Source organism: Pantherophis guttatus, chromosome 1, assembly GCF_059756535.1.
Source record: "Pantherophis guttatus breed Tessera chromosome 1, ASM5975653v1, whole genome shotgun sequence".
Classification (NCBI taxonomy): domain Eukaryota; kingdom Metazoa; phylum Chordata; class Lepidosauria; order Squamata; family Colubridae; genus Pantherophis; species Pantherophis guttatus.
In genome coordinates this window covers 68314358-68328972 of record NC_142063.1, presented here as the reverse complement: position 1 = coordinate 68328972, position 14615 = coordinate 68314358, and the positions used below count along the sequence as shown (strand labels likewise).

General features: G+C 35.4%; 1 protein-coding gene across 3 annotated transcripts in view; it reads left to right on the top strand.

The window, feature by feature from the left end:
• EXD1 (exonuclease 3'-5' domain containing 1) overlaps nucleotides 1–14615 on the top strand; it is a 29442-nt gene that overhangs the window by 393 nt on the left and 14434 nt on the right. Inside the window, exons 1-4 of one of the 3 annotated variants that reach the window (XM_034417819.3) lie at nucleotides 15–173; nucleotides 6902–7070; nucleotides 10617–10685; nucleotides 12776–12839. In XM_034417819.3, coding sequence (XP_034273710.2) covers nucleotides 6938–7070; nucleotides 10617–10685; nucleotides 12776–12839 — 266 coding nt within the window. In that variant the 5' untranslated portion in view covers nucleotides 15–173; nucleotides 6902–6937. Of the gene's footprint in view, nucleotides 1–14; nucleotides 174–1533; nucleotides 1616–6901; nucleotides 7071–10616; nucleotides 10686–12775; nucleotides 12840–14615 lie in introns of those variants that run through there. The other 2 variants (XM_034417821.3, XM_034417820.3) reach the window with 2 other exon arrangements.

The window sequence follows — 14615 nt, the reverse complement described above, 5'->3', positions numbered from 1 at the left end:
CGCCCCGCCCCTCTATCGTTGCTTCTGCGCAGAGGGAGACGCTCGCATTTCGGGTCGTTATCAGTCTCGCCCTCGAGATCCGTTCTGGCGTCATCGGGCGGGCGAGTCTCTCACCCTTGTCCCCGAAAAGTACGGAGTGCGGAGCCACAGCGCCGGTTATACTTCCCTTATAGGTCAAGTTGGTTTTGATCCCTTTAAGGGGTTTTCCTTGGCTCCTAACGTGGTGACATGCGTTTTTTTTTTAAAAAAAATACTGTGTCTTTACAGTACAGAATATAGCATTGTGAGGATTGTAGTTGCGGGCTCTTAAAGCCTTTTTATGGTTGCTCGCTTTACTCCGGCTGCCTGTCTGCTGCCAGCAAAAATGCAGTATATCTCAACCGATGAGACGCAGAAATCCTGAGAGCCGTGGCTTGCCCACATATGTCCACATAGTCTCCACGATGGCTTGAGATCCGATTAATTGATGGATGGAGGAGTCCTCTGGGCATGAAGAAGGAAAAAAATCAGCTTTGGTGGTGTTAATTTATGTCCTAGATGAATTTGCTTTCTAAAAAAGCAGGCTGACAGTTTTCCTGCAAAGGGTTTCCTAATCCCTGTTAAACCTTTAAGGGGAATTACTTTCAGCTTTAATAAGAGTGGCTACACTAGTCTTGATAACCAGTGCCCCACCCCACCCCCCAGGTATTTCTAGATTCATCTGGGTGTGGAGCAGCTCTTTCAAACCAGGTTCCAGAAGAATGTGTGAGGAGGCCATACCTTAGCTCCTATGTAGAGGAAATAGAAGCGTTTACTGTTTTGGTTAGGTTGGGTCACTGAGCATTTAACGCTGAAAGGTGACTGTAATCTTAGCAGTGACAAATATAATAGAAGATGGGAGTAGGCAATACAACCAGCATTGACTTCCCATCGCCCGGTGCGTTCCCACAGAGAGGGCCTATTCAGGCTAGACAATGTCGGCTGGCGACCCCCAGGGGTAGAGCCTTCTCTGTGGCCGTGCCCACCCTTTGGAATCAACTTCCTGTAGGTCTTCGGCTGGCCCCCCAACCTTTGTACCTTCCGCCGTGAGCTTAAGACCTGGCTGTTTAAACACCCTAGCCAGGACTCATGGGGTCTACTGTTTTAAATTGGTTTTTAGTCTGTTTTAGTCTGTTTTAATTTGTATTTATTGGGATTGTTTCGTTTGATGTAAGCCGCCCTGAGTCCTTCGGAGAGAGGGCAGCATATAAATCCAATAAATAATAATAATAATATGATGTTGGTCCCCGAAATGCCAACATCAAGATTAATGTGTTTAATTTAGACAAATAGAGATGGTAGGGAAAATTAATAAATAAATATGGGTCTTTGGCAACCTTTATTGAGAGCCAGCTGGTTGTAGTAGTTAAGGCATCAGGCTAATAACTGGGAGACTATGAGTTCTAGTTCTGCCAGTGGCATAAAGACAGCTGGGTCATCCTGGGCCAGCCTCTCTCTCTCTGTACTAGGAAGAAGGTGAAGATTTTGGAAATCTTTCCAAGCAAACTGTGAAGACTTGTCTGTGCAGTTAACATATGTTTATTACAATGGATGCCATTTGTCCCAGCAGTATTCTTAGAAGTGCTGTTTAGTACAGGTAATCCTCCACTTGCAACAGTTTGTTTAGTGACCGCTCGATGTTACAACAGCAGTGAAAAAAGTGACCATTTTATGGCCATTTTTCACACTTTACGATTGTTGCGGCACCCTATTGTCACATGATCTTGGCAACTGACTCATATTTATGATGGCTGCAGTCTGGGGTCATGTGATCATCTTTTATGACCTACTGACAAACAATGGGGAAACCAGAATCACTTAACCGTGTTACTAACTTAACAACTGCGGTGGTTCGCTTAACTGTGGCAAGAAAGGTTGTATAATGGGGCAAAACTCTCTTGCTGGGACTTAACTCTCTTGCTTAGCAACAGAAATTCTGGGCTCAATTGTGGCCATAAATCAAATGTTCTTTTTCCTTTTGAAACAGGATGCAGGCAGACTATATTCGTTTATCTGGTAAAGTAAAGGGTTTTAGTTTGAGCTCTGGCCTGGTAGCGGTTTGTGTGATTTAAGGATGTGGAAACACTAAGCAGACAGGTTGGGAGTGGATTGAAAACAATTTACCATAATGGGTAGGAAAAGAAGAAGAAAGAACAATTGTGATCAGAAATGAAACCCTCACCATTTAGGAGGAAAAATGAGTAAGATAGCAATAAAGAAAATCAGAAAAAAATCTGTTTTCCTTGGGCTGTGGCTAGACAATATGAATGTATGGCAAGGTTTATATATTACATTAAGTCTTAAATGTTTTGTGAAATATACCACAAGTAACTGAGTTCTGAACATGTAAGCAATAAATCCTGTTTTATGAACTACCATGCTAAAACCAAAATCTGATGTTTCAGTTCAGTATGTGTATGAGAATGAGCTGAAAAGATCAACTGTAGCTTACTTTAAGTGTTGAGGTGAATCTGTGAAAGGAAAGGTTTTGAATGAATGCTAAACTGTTGGGTTCTTGGTATTCTCTAAATTAGGTTGTTTTCTTGCAGATTTTTTTAGCAGGTTAAGTAACATCAGGGGATGGGAAAGTGAGATTTGCTGATAAACTACTATATACAATATAACCAACCAGCAAGATTATTTCCCCATGTCCTAATGATGTTACCTAGCTCAGTAATGAACCATCTATGGGAAAACAGCCAAACTTGAAAAACATCAAGAACTTAACAATTCAAACTTGTGTCACATATGTTCTCTACTATTAGAAAGACGGAACTGTAGGTTCCGTGGAATGAGTTTTAGAATTTAGGACCAATACCTATTTTTTATTAAGTTCTTAGATAATTTACTTGTCATTACTATTTGACCTTGTATGAAATGTAAAATACAATAAATGGAATAGCAGCCATGGTACTTTTTAAAAATTCTATATTTTTTCCCCAGGAAGTTTTAGAAATGTCTGCATTAAGTAGTAACTTCCATTAATAGGACTGTCTTCTGACAAAATGTACTTAACAATAGTACTGTATGGATCTAGGGATCCTTCTACATGGCTTACTTTTATACACATTTGAAAACTTTGCCTACATGAATCTGCTTTTATTCATTTTATATGTTAGATACAAAACATCTAAGTAAGTTAGATGTATCTTTTGTAGTGACTTAACTATTACTGATTTGATAAAATATCCTATTTTTTGTTTTATTTATTATTTTGTTTTGGTTTTATAGTATATATGTACAATATACACACAGAGTATACATACATACATATATACATTTATATATATATAAATGGTGTCCAGATGAGAGACTTGTACTCTTGTAGCTCAGCTTTACTGTGTGAAGATCTACCATATATTTTGTTTTTTTTGGTGTATTTAAATTTTTTACTGTTTTTCTAGTTTCAGAGCAGTAGTTGTGTCCCAAAAAACTACCATATAAATTGACCAGGTTTTTAAGTCAAAAGAAAACACTAGAAAATCAACAACTTCTTGTTTTGAAAGACGGTTTCTCATTGTTTATAGAACTGGTTTAAATGGAATGGCAAACCTTTCAAAAAAATAGACCATCCATAAAGTTAACTATCTTTCAGGCCTGCCTGAGGGATCAAGAAACTAGCTACACTGGTTGAATTAGATGCTATGCATGTATATGTAAGTTTTAAAATCTAGGGGAGAGATCTAATTATGTTGCAAAATTCAGAGATAATCATGATGCTGCTTTTCATGGTAATGGAGTTAGATGTGATAGCATTGCCTAAATGTTTAATTCTATTAAGTGGGGAGACTTGGTCTGAATTTCTGTAGATGATTTATCTCTTCATTTTAAAGATATACTCAAATTTTCTATGGTAACATAGTTCCGATAATTTTACCTTTTTATCTTTTAGATATTTTATCTTTTAGATATTTTATTAGTGGCTTTAAATGAAGGGGAAAACATGTTTTACTAATCAACATCAAATTATATAATTATAGATTGCCAAAGAAAGGCAATATGTATAATAACTTTTATATGTTGTTGTTTACTTGGAACTTTAAAGTACCATGAATTTACAAAGAAAACTAAACACAATTGTAAAAGTGACTCATACTCAGTTATATTATTTATCAACTTTAGACTTGAGTCTTCATAAGTGAAGTACTTTGAAGTTGTGCTGCTCTGCTGCTTCTTAAATCCCATGTCTGTGGGTTTTAAATATATAATAATAGTGAATTTCTGGAAAATATGAATTCATATTCTCAGTTTGTAATATTTAGTGTTAAATTTGAAAAGAAAGCTATGAAGCAGCTGATTGCCATATAGAAAACTCTGAAGAGAAAGAAACAAGGCACCAGAGGAAGAACACAAGGTCTTTTCTGGAACCAAAGGGGACGGGGCAGTGTAAATAATAGAATTGATATCTTCAGTAACAAATGAGAGAGACATTGCATGACAATCTCTTTTCACCATTTCTTCAGCTGCAGGGGTGATGAATGTCTGATCTTCATTTTAGCTTATATAGATATGAGAAACAACCATATTTTATTTCCCTGAATAAGCAGTATAGAATAAAATAAGTCTATAAACAAAATAGAGTTGTATGTGTATATATATATATATATATACTGCTTATAGTATATTACAGTGTATTGTCTGTCTATGCACAGTACAGTATATTACCATATAGTGTATAAGCAGTATGTATGTACAATCTATAAATAATCTAGACTAGAGTAACAATATCTATTAAGTTTGCTTCTGATTCACAGAATGCAAAACTAGATGCAGCACAGAATAGTAAAAAATGAAGATAAGCAAAGCAGTAGGGAAGCGAACAGGGAGATGCTAACTGAGAAAGAAGAGGAGGATTCTGCTGCCTACTTTGTCCATATTGAAAGCCAATAATAAGGCAACACTGCCAGAAGCTATTTGGCACTGTCAAGGCTAGTTTTCTCCTTGGGATATCAAGATAAAAGGAATATTTATGAATAAATGAATTTGGGCAGTGAACTGGACTTAGTCCATGTGCTGATAGTTCTCTACCCCAGTAAGAAAGAGTAGATTAATTTATAAACCACAGTGTCTTTATAGACTGAGCTCTCTCTCTCTCTCTCTCTCTCTCTCTCTCTCTCTCTCTCTCTCTCTTCCTCTCTTTCTCCCCCCCTCTCTCTCCCTCTCTCTCTCACATACACACTATGTCTCTGTTATTTCTACTGTATTGCACATTTATGAAATTTAAACGCTGCTCATCTCATAATTCAAATGACTCTGGGTGGGTTACAAATGCAAACCATAAAACCATTTTAAAAAGACATAATTAAAAGCAAAATTAAAACAGTGAAAAACAATAAAAGTAATTAGTATTGTTATAATTGTTATTATATCATTATAGTTGTTATAACCGATAGGAAGGCAATGTAGAAGTATGAATTATAAAAACAACATATATGCTGATACGGAAGGCTGTAAAACTACTCTACAGTGTTATGTTTGTCTTGTTTTCTCTCTTTTTTCTTTTTTCTTTTTTCTGTTTGTTTTTAAAGGTGAAAAATGTTTAATAAAAACTATTTTTTTTAAAAAAAGAAAAACAGAATAAAAACAGAGTTACAAAGATGAATTAAAACGCAGAGGGAGCATTCTCAAACCACTAACCACCCCACCCACCCACACCTGGATTGCATGCCACTCTTCATTTCCTATGCCAATTGGCAGAGCCAGATCTTCATGTTCTTCCAGAAGGACAAAAGAGTGGGGTCCAGCCTCACCTCTGGGGGCAAGATGTTCCATAGGCAGGGACAGTGATAGAGAACGCTCTCTTCATAGGCTCTCTCAATTGAAATTCTTTAATCAATGGAGTCCATAATATATCCTCGCTTCCTCACCAAGTGGGACAGGTCAATATAATTGGGGTAAGACAGTTCCTCAGGTAACCTGTTTTATGCCATGGAGATCTTTAAAGATGATAACCAATACCTTGAATTGGACCCGGAAGCAAAACAACACCGTGAGACATAAAAGAATTCTTAAACAGCTATCGACACTTATTTTGAAAAAGTAGATTGCTGATATACTGTATGTTGTTTCTTAACATTTAAACGAATCTTTTCAACAGGGATAAGGAAAAGAATTTGAGACTGGAAATCCAATTGTAAGTTATTATGGTTGTAAGTCAAGACAATTAGATTTCCAGTCCCAATTGCAGTTATAAGAGCCACGGTGGTGCAATGGTTAGACTGCAGTATTGCAGGCTACTTCTGCTGATCACTGGCTGCCAGCAGTTTGGCAGATCGAATCTCACCAGGCTCAAGGTTGACTCAGCCTTCCATCTTGGGTAAAATGAGGACCCTGACTGTTGGGGGCAATATGCTGACTCTGTAAACCGCTTAGAGAGGGCTGTAAAGCACTATGAAGTGATATATAAATCTAAGTGCTAGTGCTATAAATTGAATACCTGTATATTGGTTTGTTTGTAGCTCAGACAAAGCACATGCCCATGAACTCATATTTTTTCTTAAAAATTGAAAACATAGGCTTTTCTTAAATAATCAAATTGTTTTTTTTTCCAGTTGTCCTTGATCTATAAACATTATCGTATGGACTTGGATTTTTTACTTCAGTTGTATTATTCGTTAATGACTTATTTGAGTAGCCTTTTCTATTTTTATAATGAATTTTGTATGCAAGATCATTCTACAGGTCACTTACTAGTCTGCATTTCTATGATTGTTTAATTCTGTGGGCTTGTGATTAATTAGAAGCCAGACAATGTATAATTTCATTCTTAGTAATTAAACTATATATCACTGGTTGGAGAATAGGTTTTAATTTTATAATCTACTTAATGTATTTTTATATACTTCTATAAATAACAAAATATTTATTTGGTGTTTTTTTTTAGACTGAATGCCCAATTCCTTGGACGAAAAAATCCATAATGGATCCTAGCTGTGATTACCACTTTCTTCACCGTGTTTTGGGGAAAACTGTACACATCACATTGAAATGTGGCATATTCCAGGGGATATTGCAACATGTGGATTCCAGTCAGTGTATCTTTCTAAACAGAGGTATTGCTGCTCTTTTTAAATTCAGTGCATTTATACTGAAAATTGTAGTGGGGTTTGATGTATTTTCTCTGTCAAGATGACTAATTTCTATAAAAATAAGGTATTCTGGATTGTCTTGTGGAATAAAAACATAGTTTGGTCACAGATTATCAAAAAGCTGAAGTATGTAAATATATTTGAAATTACATCTCCCGACCCCATCACTGAATTCCCAACATTAGGTCTCATTTTTCAGAACATTTGATTTAATGTTATTTCGTTAGAGATCAGGCTCCAAACATTTTTCTCTAAAACTTGTTTAAAACTTCAAATCTGGATTGGCTGTGAAAGTCAAAAATGCTGGACTGAATTACAACTTCAATCTAGAGAGACCTGAAATTTGAGAAGGAAATGAATAACTCCAGTACCCGAAGCTTTTATACTTGTAGTGTGAGTTCTTGGCAGATATAGTAGCAAAGCAACATTCCTCTCTTCCTAATAATTTGTTTGCTATAATTTTTATGAACATTTGATATAGGATGAAAGAATTGAATAAATTGGATTGGATAAAGAATTGGATAAATTATGATCAAGCTTATTCTTCCTGACAGAGGAGTTGGACTTAAAATATTGGACAATCTTAAACACCACCAAGCTGAAAACTTAGCTTTGTTAATCTTTTCTAGCAGAACCCATCCAGGATCAACCAAAATATGTTTCATGAACTTCTAGAAACTTCTCAATGCTAAATAGTTATTACAGTCTCCTAGTATTGTCACTAACTCAAATACTTTGGCCACCTAATGAGAAGGAAGGACTCACTGGAGAACAACCTAATGCTGGGAACGATTGAGGGCAAAAGAAGAACGGGACAACAGAGAAGGAGGTGGCTGGATGGAGTCACTGAAGCAGTCGGCGTGAGCTTAAATGGACTCCGAGGGATAGTAGAGGACAGGAAGGCCTGGAGGAACGTCCATGGGATTGCAATGGGTTGGACACGACTTCGCAACTAACAACAACAATAACAAAGTATTGTCACTAATTCTTCAGTCATATTTATTTCTTTATATTAGCAACATTCCATCATTGTAATTCATCTCCCTCAATGCTAACACTTTAGCAATAGTTACCCCTCTAGGTTCATTGAAAATTTCTCCCTGCATCTTGAGTATTACAGCCTGAATACATTCAAATAACTCCTTACTTAATGCTCATTAATGCTTCATAATAGATTTCATTTAATTATTTAAAATGTTCATAGCAGTTTTTTCAAGTTACGCTTTTAAAACTCACTATGATAAATTTATTAGTGGCACATTGGAGTGCAAATGGCTTGAGATTTCTTTCTATATTTCACATATTAATCCTTAGTCACTATGTATCTTGTGCAGGAATAAGTAAATAAATCATTATGTACGTGTAATACTGAATTTCAACAGAACCTAAGAAGCAAAATACACTCAGATTTTAAATAGCAGAAAGAGGCTAATATCTGTGCCATCGAAATTACTCAATAACGGCCATCTATTGATAAATTCCAAAGTACTAACTTCACACCTTGATAGGAATGAGTCATTACATACAATATGTGTATAAAAAGCTCCTCCTGCTGCGCTTTGTGTGCCAGCTTAAGCTTTTTTTTAATGACAGGATTTAGTTTGCTGGAAAAGAGAAGTACTATAAAAACTTGATTTTTTTAAAAATAAGAGTGGGTTTTGCTTTAACAATGAAAATGTTAGTGAGTTCAAGCAATTTTTAATGTATATCCTACTTTATAGCTGAATGTTCAAAGTACTTAATAGTAAATACTGTATTTATTTTAAAACATGCATAAAATAAATATACAAAGCCTGACAAGCCTTAATTTTTCAGATTAAAAGAAAATTCTATAATTATGTTAAATACATTTTTAAATGCTTTTTAATTAATAACCTTGTTTTAATGTTTGTATCTTTCCTGCCTTTTAGGCTTTGGGGCTTTATTTACTATTATTTTATGTTTAAGTATTTTGAGGCTTTTAAGGAAGAATAATATGTAAATAAATAGTAAGCTTGAAACAACAGACTGAGTTTTTCTCACCACAAATATAATGATTATATGTGCTTGAAAATAAAATTTAGCAAGATGTTTTATAGTTTTAGGACCAGACACTATTTTATTAGTAGTCATCTGTCATGTCTCAGAGGCAAGGAAGATTCTTTACAATGTAAAACCTAACAAATGAAGACTTTTTATATGGAAGAAGATAGTCTTTCAGATAACTTAATTTGATGCATATAAGCGGGAATACTTTCTGATTTATGTGGTGTGCAAATTGCAGCCTGCTTTTCTGAAGCTTCAAGCACATTAAATTCCACTGACAAGAAGGGCAAATACAACAAATGGACCAACATTTAAGTCAAGAATTACACAGCACTTCTGCAGTTTTCTACAAGTATTGGATTAATCTATCAATGTTTTAAATTCCAGGAAGACTCGCAAGTGCTATTTAGAACTTTGAAATATTAAGAGTGGAGTTCAAATTATTCACTACTATACTTTTAACACAATAAAAGCTGACGACCCCCATACACATATACTCACCCTGCAGAATCAAGCCAAAGTACCTACTAATATTAAAAAGTAACCAATTGGATCACTTTGGGAATATTTCAAGCAGAACAGATGGTAACAGCATTTTATCATTGTTGCTGGTATTTACAGAATGATACTTAGGTTTTATCAGATAGTATAAATTGATGGGCCGCTATTCTTGAATTATCAAGCCCTCCTTTAAAAGCAATTTAAATTGGTGATCATTATCATATCTGATGCAGTGAATACTTTGGATTAACCGTGGTGTGTGTGAAGATGTGCTACTACCTATTGATCTAGAACAGGGGTGTCAAACTTGCATTGTCACAGAGGTCTCACGTGACATATTGCAACTTTTCCCCCCTTCGCTAAACCAGGTGTGGGCGTGGCCAGCACGTGATGCATCTGGGCTGCAGGCCATGAGTTTGACAGCCCTGATCTACAATCTCCTCATATTTAATTTCAATGGATGACCCATTTCATCAGTTGAGAGAGAAAAACTTGTTTTTGACCTCATTTTCTTCATCTCTGTCTCACCCATACAAGTCCTTGCTCTAAGCTGAAAAGTACATTGTAACTATTCTAGCCTCCTAACAATTTTAGTTATCCTTTTCTACATATTGATTTCAAAGCCTTACTAATATATTTCTTTATAATTTATTTGTTATAATATGTATAATATTTTTGGATTGGTACATAAAAGATTGCTAGCGAAGAAGACAGCTTTATCAAAAGTAGTGTATATTTAATTAAAGCACAGGTTCATGGAAGGGAACGTCTTATTTCTGAATAAGTTATATAACTATATATAACTATTTATAGAGGAAATAACTATTTCTGAGTATTCTCGCATCCTAATACAGTATTCAAAGATATTTTATTCTTCTTAGAATTGGTTTATTCTAACCAATTCAGAATTGATTCTAAATTTTAGTATTAAACCGAACGTTTTGTTTATCTAAACAGAATGCTTATTCTGTTTGTTTCTTTCAGTTAAGAATTTGGAAAATGGCAGGAATGTACCTGGAATAAAGAGGTTCTTTGGCCATGAAATTGTTAATGGTGAGAATATTTTACAATTACATTCAGAAAATATTTGATATTTGATATAATGTTAATTGATATTTTCAGGACCTCATATTAATTAGGAGTGTCTTTTTTAATCTCAAATTTCCAGCTGACAATGATATTTACCATATATTCTTTGATGCTGACTGAAGTATGAAATAAGTTTTAAATATATTTTTGAATATAGTTTCATTAGATCTTTGATTTTATCTTAAGCCTTAGAAAACAACAATGAAATGAATTACTATAAAACTATTTATCAAGAACTATTGCAATTCTATTGCTTTGATTTTTTTGAATTGGGTTCTATTTATAAATTAATTACATATAAAATATTTGGATCCATTGAAATCTATAGACACAATCATTCAGTTTTCACAAAATACTTTGTAAGACTATAGTAAGGTCTGCTGGGTAAATTCCAATATTTTACACACATTATTTCTAAAGTTTACTGAGAGCCAGTTAATCTTCATTTCCTTTAAAGCAAAATGTTTACAGATGAACAGGATTTGAAAGCTAACCTGTCAAATAAAGCAATTAGGTCTAATACAATGCATGCTAAGGGCATTTTCATATGTCCTTCATGTGTTTTTTTCAAAATTAACTGCATTACAGTTAGTCCTCAACTTGCAACCATAATTGAACCCAAAATTTCTGTTGCTAAGCAAAATAATTGTTAGGTGAGTTTCGCCCCATTTTATAACTTTTCTTGCCACAGTTGTTAAGCGAATCACTGCAGTTGTCAAGTGAATCTGGCTTCTTCATTGACTTTGCTTGTCAGAAGGTCACAAAAGGTAATCATATGACTCTCAGGACACTGCAACTGTCATAAATATGAGTCAGTTGCCAAGTGTCTGAATTTTGACCATGTGACCATGGGGAATGCTGCAACAGTCGTAAGTATGAAAAACATACCGGTACTTACGACCATTGTAACTTTAAACGGTAAGTATGAAAAACACTTTAAACAATCACTAAATGAACTGCTGTAAGTCAAGGACTACCTGTATAGTTTCTAAAACTGCTATAAAGCTCTTTTTTTTTTTTGCTTAAGATCTTCTATTTCTCACATGACATGGAACTCTTGTCTCATCTTTCATTCCACCTTTTGGCTTCTGATCCTGAAAAGGAAATCCTGGTTTTGGATTTTGTAGCGTAGGTCAAACATGCAAAGCCCCAGGACTCAGCTGGTAGGGAAGGGGGTATCTTTTCTTTTTAGATGGCATAGGAGTGAAAAGAGCTTCGCTGTTGGACTGCAGCAGCTAGAGGTGGGAGAGTGACTTTTGTTTCTTGTTTAGGTCAGCCGGTAGGATTTCAAGAAGAGACTGGACAGCCATTGGTCTGGAATGGTTGCTTGCTTGAGCAAGGGGTTGGACTAGAAGACCTCCAAGGTCCCTTCCAATCCTGGTATTCTATGTTATATGTTCCATGTTCTAATTATGGATCATAATAATAGTAGTGAGCAGTATCCTCAGTTATCATTGGAAGTCTCTTTCTTCACGTTTTAATCCTATCTGTGCTAATAAAGTAAGAACCAGTTTATGTGGAAAAATATTTGGGACTGTATATTATTTGAATATACAGTATAAGCTGCAAAAAATTGCTCTGAAAATGGTAAATTACCTGCTTGTAGTTTTTCTGAACCACGTTTGCTTGTGTTCCTCCCTCTGCTATTTCTAATCTATCTCAAAACCTTGAAAAGTGCCAAGCTACTCTTCTGAACTTGCCATACTTGGAAGATCTTAAACAATAAGCTGCTATTGCAAATATGTGAATGGTGTAATATGAGCTTCTTTGCCAGCAAAGCCAAAATGGTTTTAGGGGAGTTAATTTAGAATAAACCATTGCAGCCTATATTCTGTTTGTATAAAGCTTGCATGTAAAATTATGTAATCCTGTTGGGGTATGTAACATGCACATTTCATAGTTTGTTGCTACTGGATTTTCTATCATGCCCTAATCATGGCAGGTTTACTTATTACTATGTCGTTATTCACTTTTAACTTATCTCATCTGGTTACTAAGTATAGTTCCTGATTGAACTTTAAATCCTTAATAGGAACTGTTGGTCTATGTTTCAGTGGAATTGCTTGATGACCTGGAACAACCTGCTGCAGAAAGAAATTTCACTCCTACTGGATCCAGGTACACATGAGGTTTTGGTTGTGAGAAATGACTGAGATATCCTGAGTATTAGGAAAAGCTATTTATTCTCAGTGGGAAATCTTATTTGTATACTAGTGATCTATCAAGCCTAAGTGGACCAGGAACATAAAGAAATTAAGGCTGCCTACTATTATTTAATAATGTATGTGTATAGAGAGTATATATAGTATGTGTATCCATAATATATAATATAGCTTTCTCCAATTTAGTGTTCAAGTTCTATACCATTATTTCCAGCCAAAGAAATGCTGTTGTATACCATCATACTATAAATATGTATTTGTCATGAACCTACTTTACTTTAATATCAATAAGATAAGGATGACTGTTTGTGCATATTGTTGTGCTTTCAAGGTTCTCACCCCAAAATTATGTAAATTACTGGCTAAGAAGTCAGACAACTTCCTAGTGTCCTATTTAGATCTCATCTCTTCTATATCTTGTCAGAAATTGTTATAATGAATTAAAATGAAATTAGCTGCAGTAGAGATTCTACCTAGATTCATATATTGTACTAAGCCTTAACTAAGTTTTGCCTTAATCATGATTGAATCCACAAATGTTGGATGAAGACACCCATCTTACTATGGGGTCCTCAGTGCTCTCTCAGCTTTGTTGTTTTCTTGCAGACATTTCATTACCCAGTTTGGTAACATCATCGGTGCTAGAGAGGAGTAGCATTTGCTCCCTTCTTATATACTAGTGGCTTACCCTGTCAGCATTGCTGGGAATGTTTTTGATGATTCCTTGATTAGGCTGTTGTTTACTGTCAGCGCCCACCAAGGATGAATGACAAAAATCAAGCCATAAGAGGGAGATCTTCACTTTGCAGGATAGTACTATAAAACCTCACCATAGGTAGTCCTTGACTTATCACTTTAGCAACTGTTTGAAGTTATAATGGCACTGAAAAAGTGACTCATGACTAGTCATCATTTTATGACTATGGCATCATCCCCAAGGTCACCTGATCAACATTCGGGCAGTTGGCACCTATTTACAACAGTTGCAACATCCCAGCGTCATGTGATTGCCATTTATGATCTTCCCAGCCAGTTTCCAACATGCAAAGTCTGGGAAGCCAGATTCATTTAATGACTGCATGATTCTCTTAACAACTGCAGTCATTTACAACAGTGGCAAAAAAAAGGTTGTAAAGTCAAGTGCAGCTCATTCAGCAACTGCCTTGCTTACCAGTGGAAATTCTGATCCCAACTTGTGGATGTAAGTCAAGGACTACCTAAAATGAAGTTTACCCATCCATGCAGGTCTGTGGAGATACAAGCAGTTCGTTGCAAGCTCTTATATTGTAACTTCTATAGGAATACTTGGGATAATTACATCTTAACCCTCAGTGCTCAGGCAGGTCAACCCAGGAAGGATGGATAATTATTCTGTAAACCAATTCTTACAGATATGAAATTATTTATGACACACACAGTAGCTAAATTTTGTCTTACTGTAATGAAAATGAAGCAACAGTTGATACAAGTCTATATATTATTGCTTTTTCTTTTTAGCTATTTTTAATATATTTTTTCTGGTCACCAACTAAAGCTGATCGAAAGTACAAGGGTTTCCCCTTATCACAATGCTACTTCTAGGACTTCATGAAATAGCAGAATAAATAGCTTTCTAAAAAAAAACCAATAGGATGGGAGCCAATCTAACCTTGGTAGCAGTGTTGTTCCAGGGAAGGAGGGACTGTGACTGTGAAAACTTGGTATTGTAGGCAACTTTCAACTGATGGTTGCA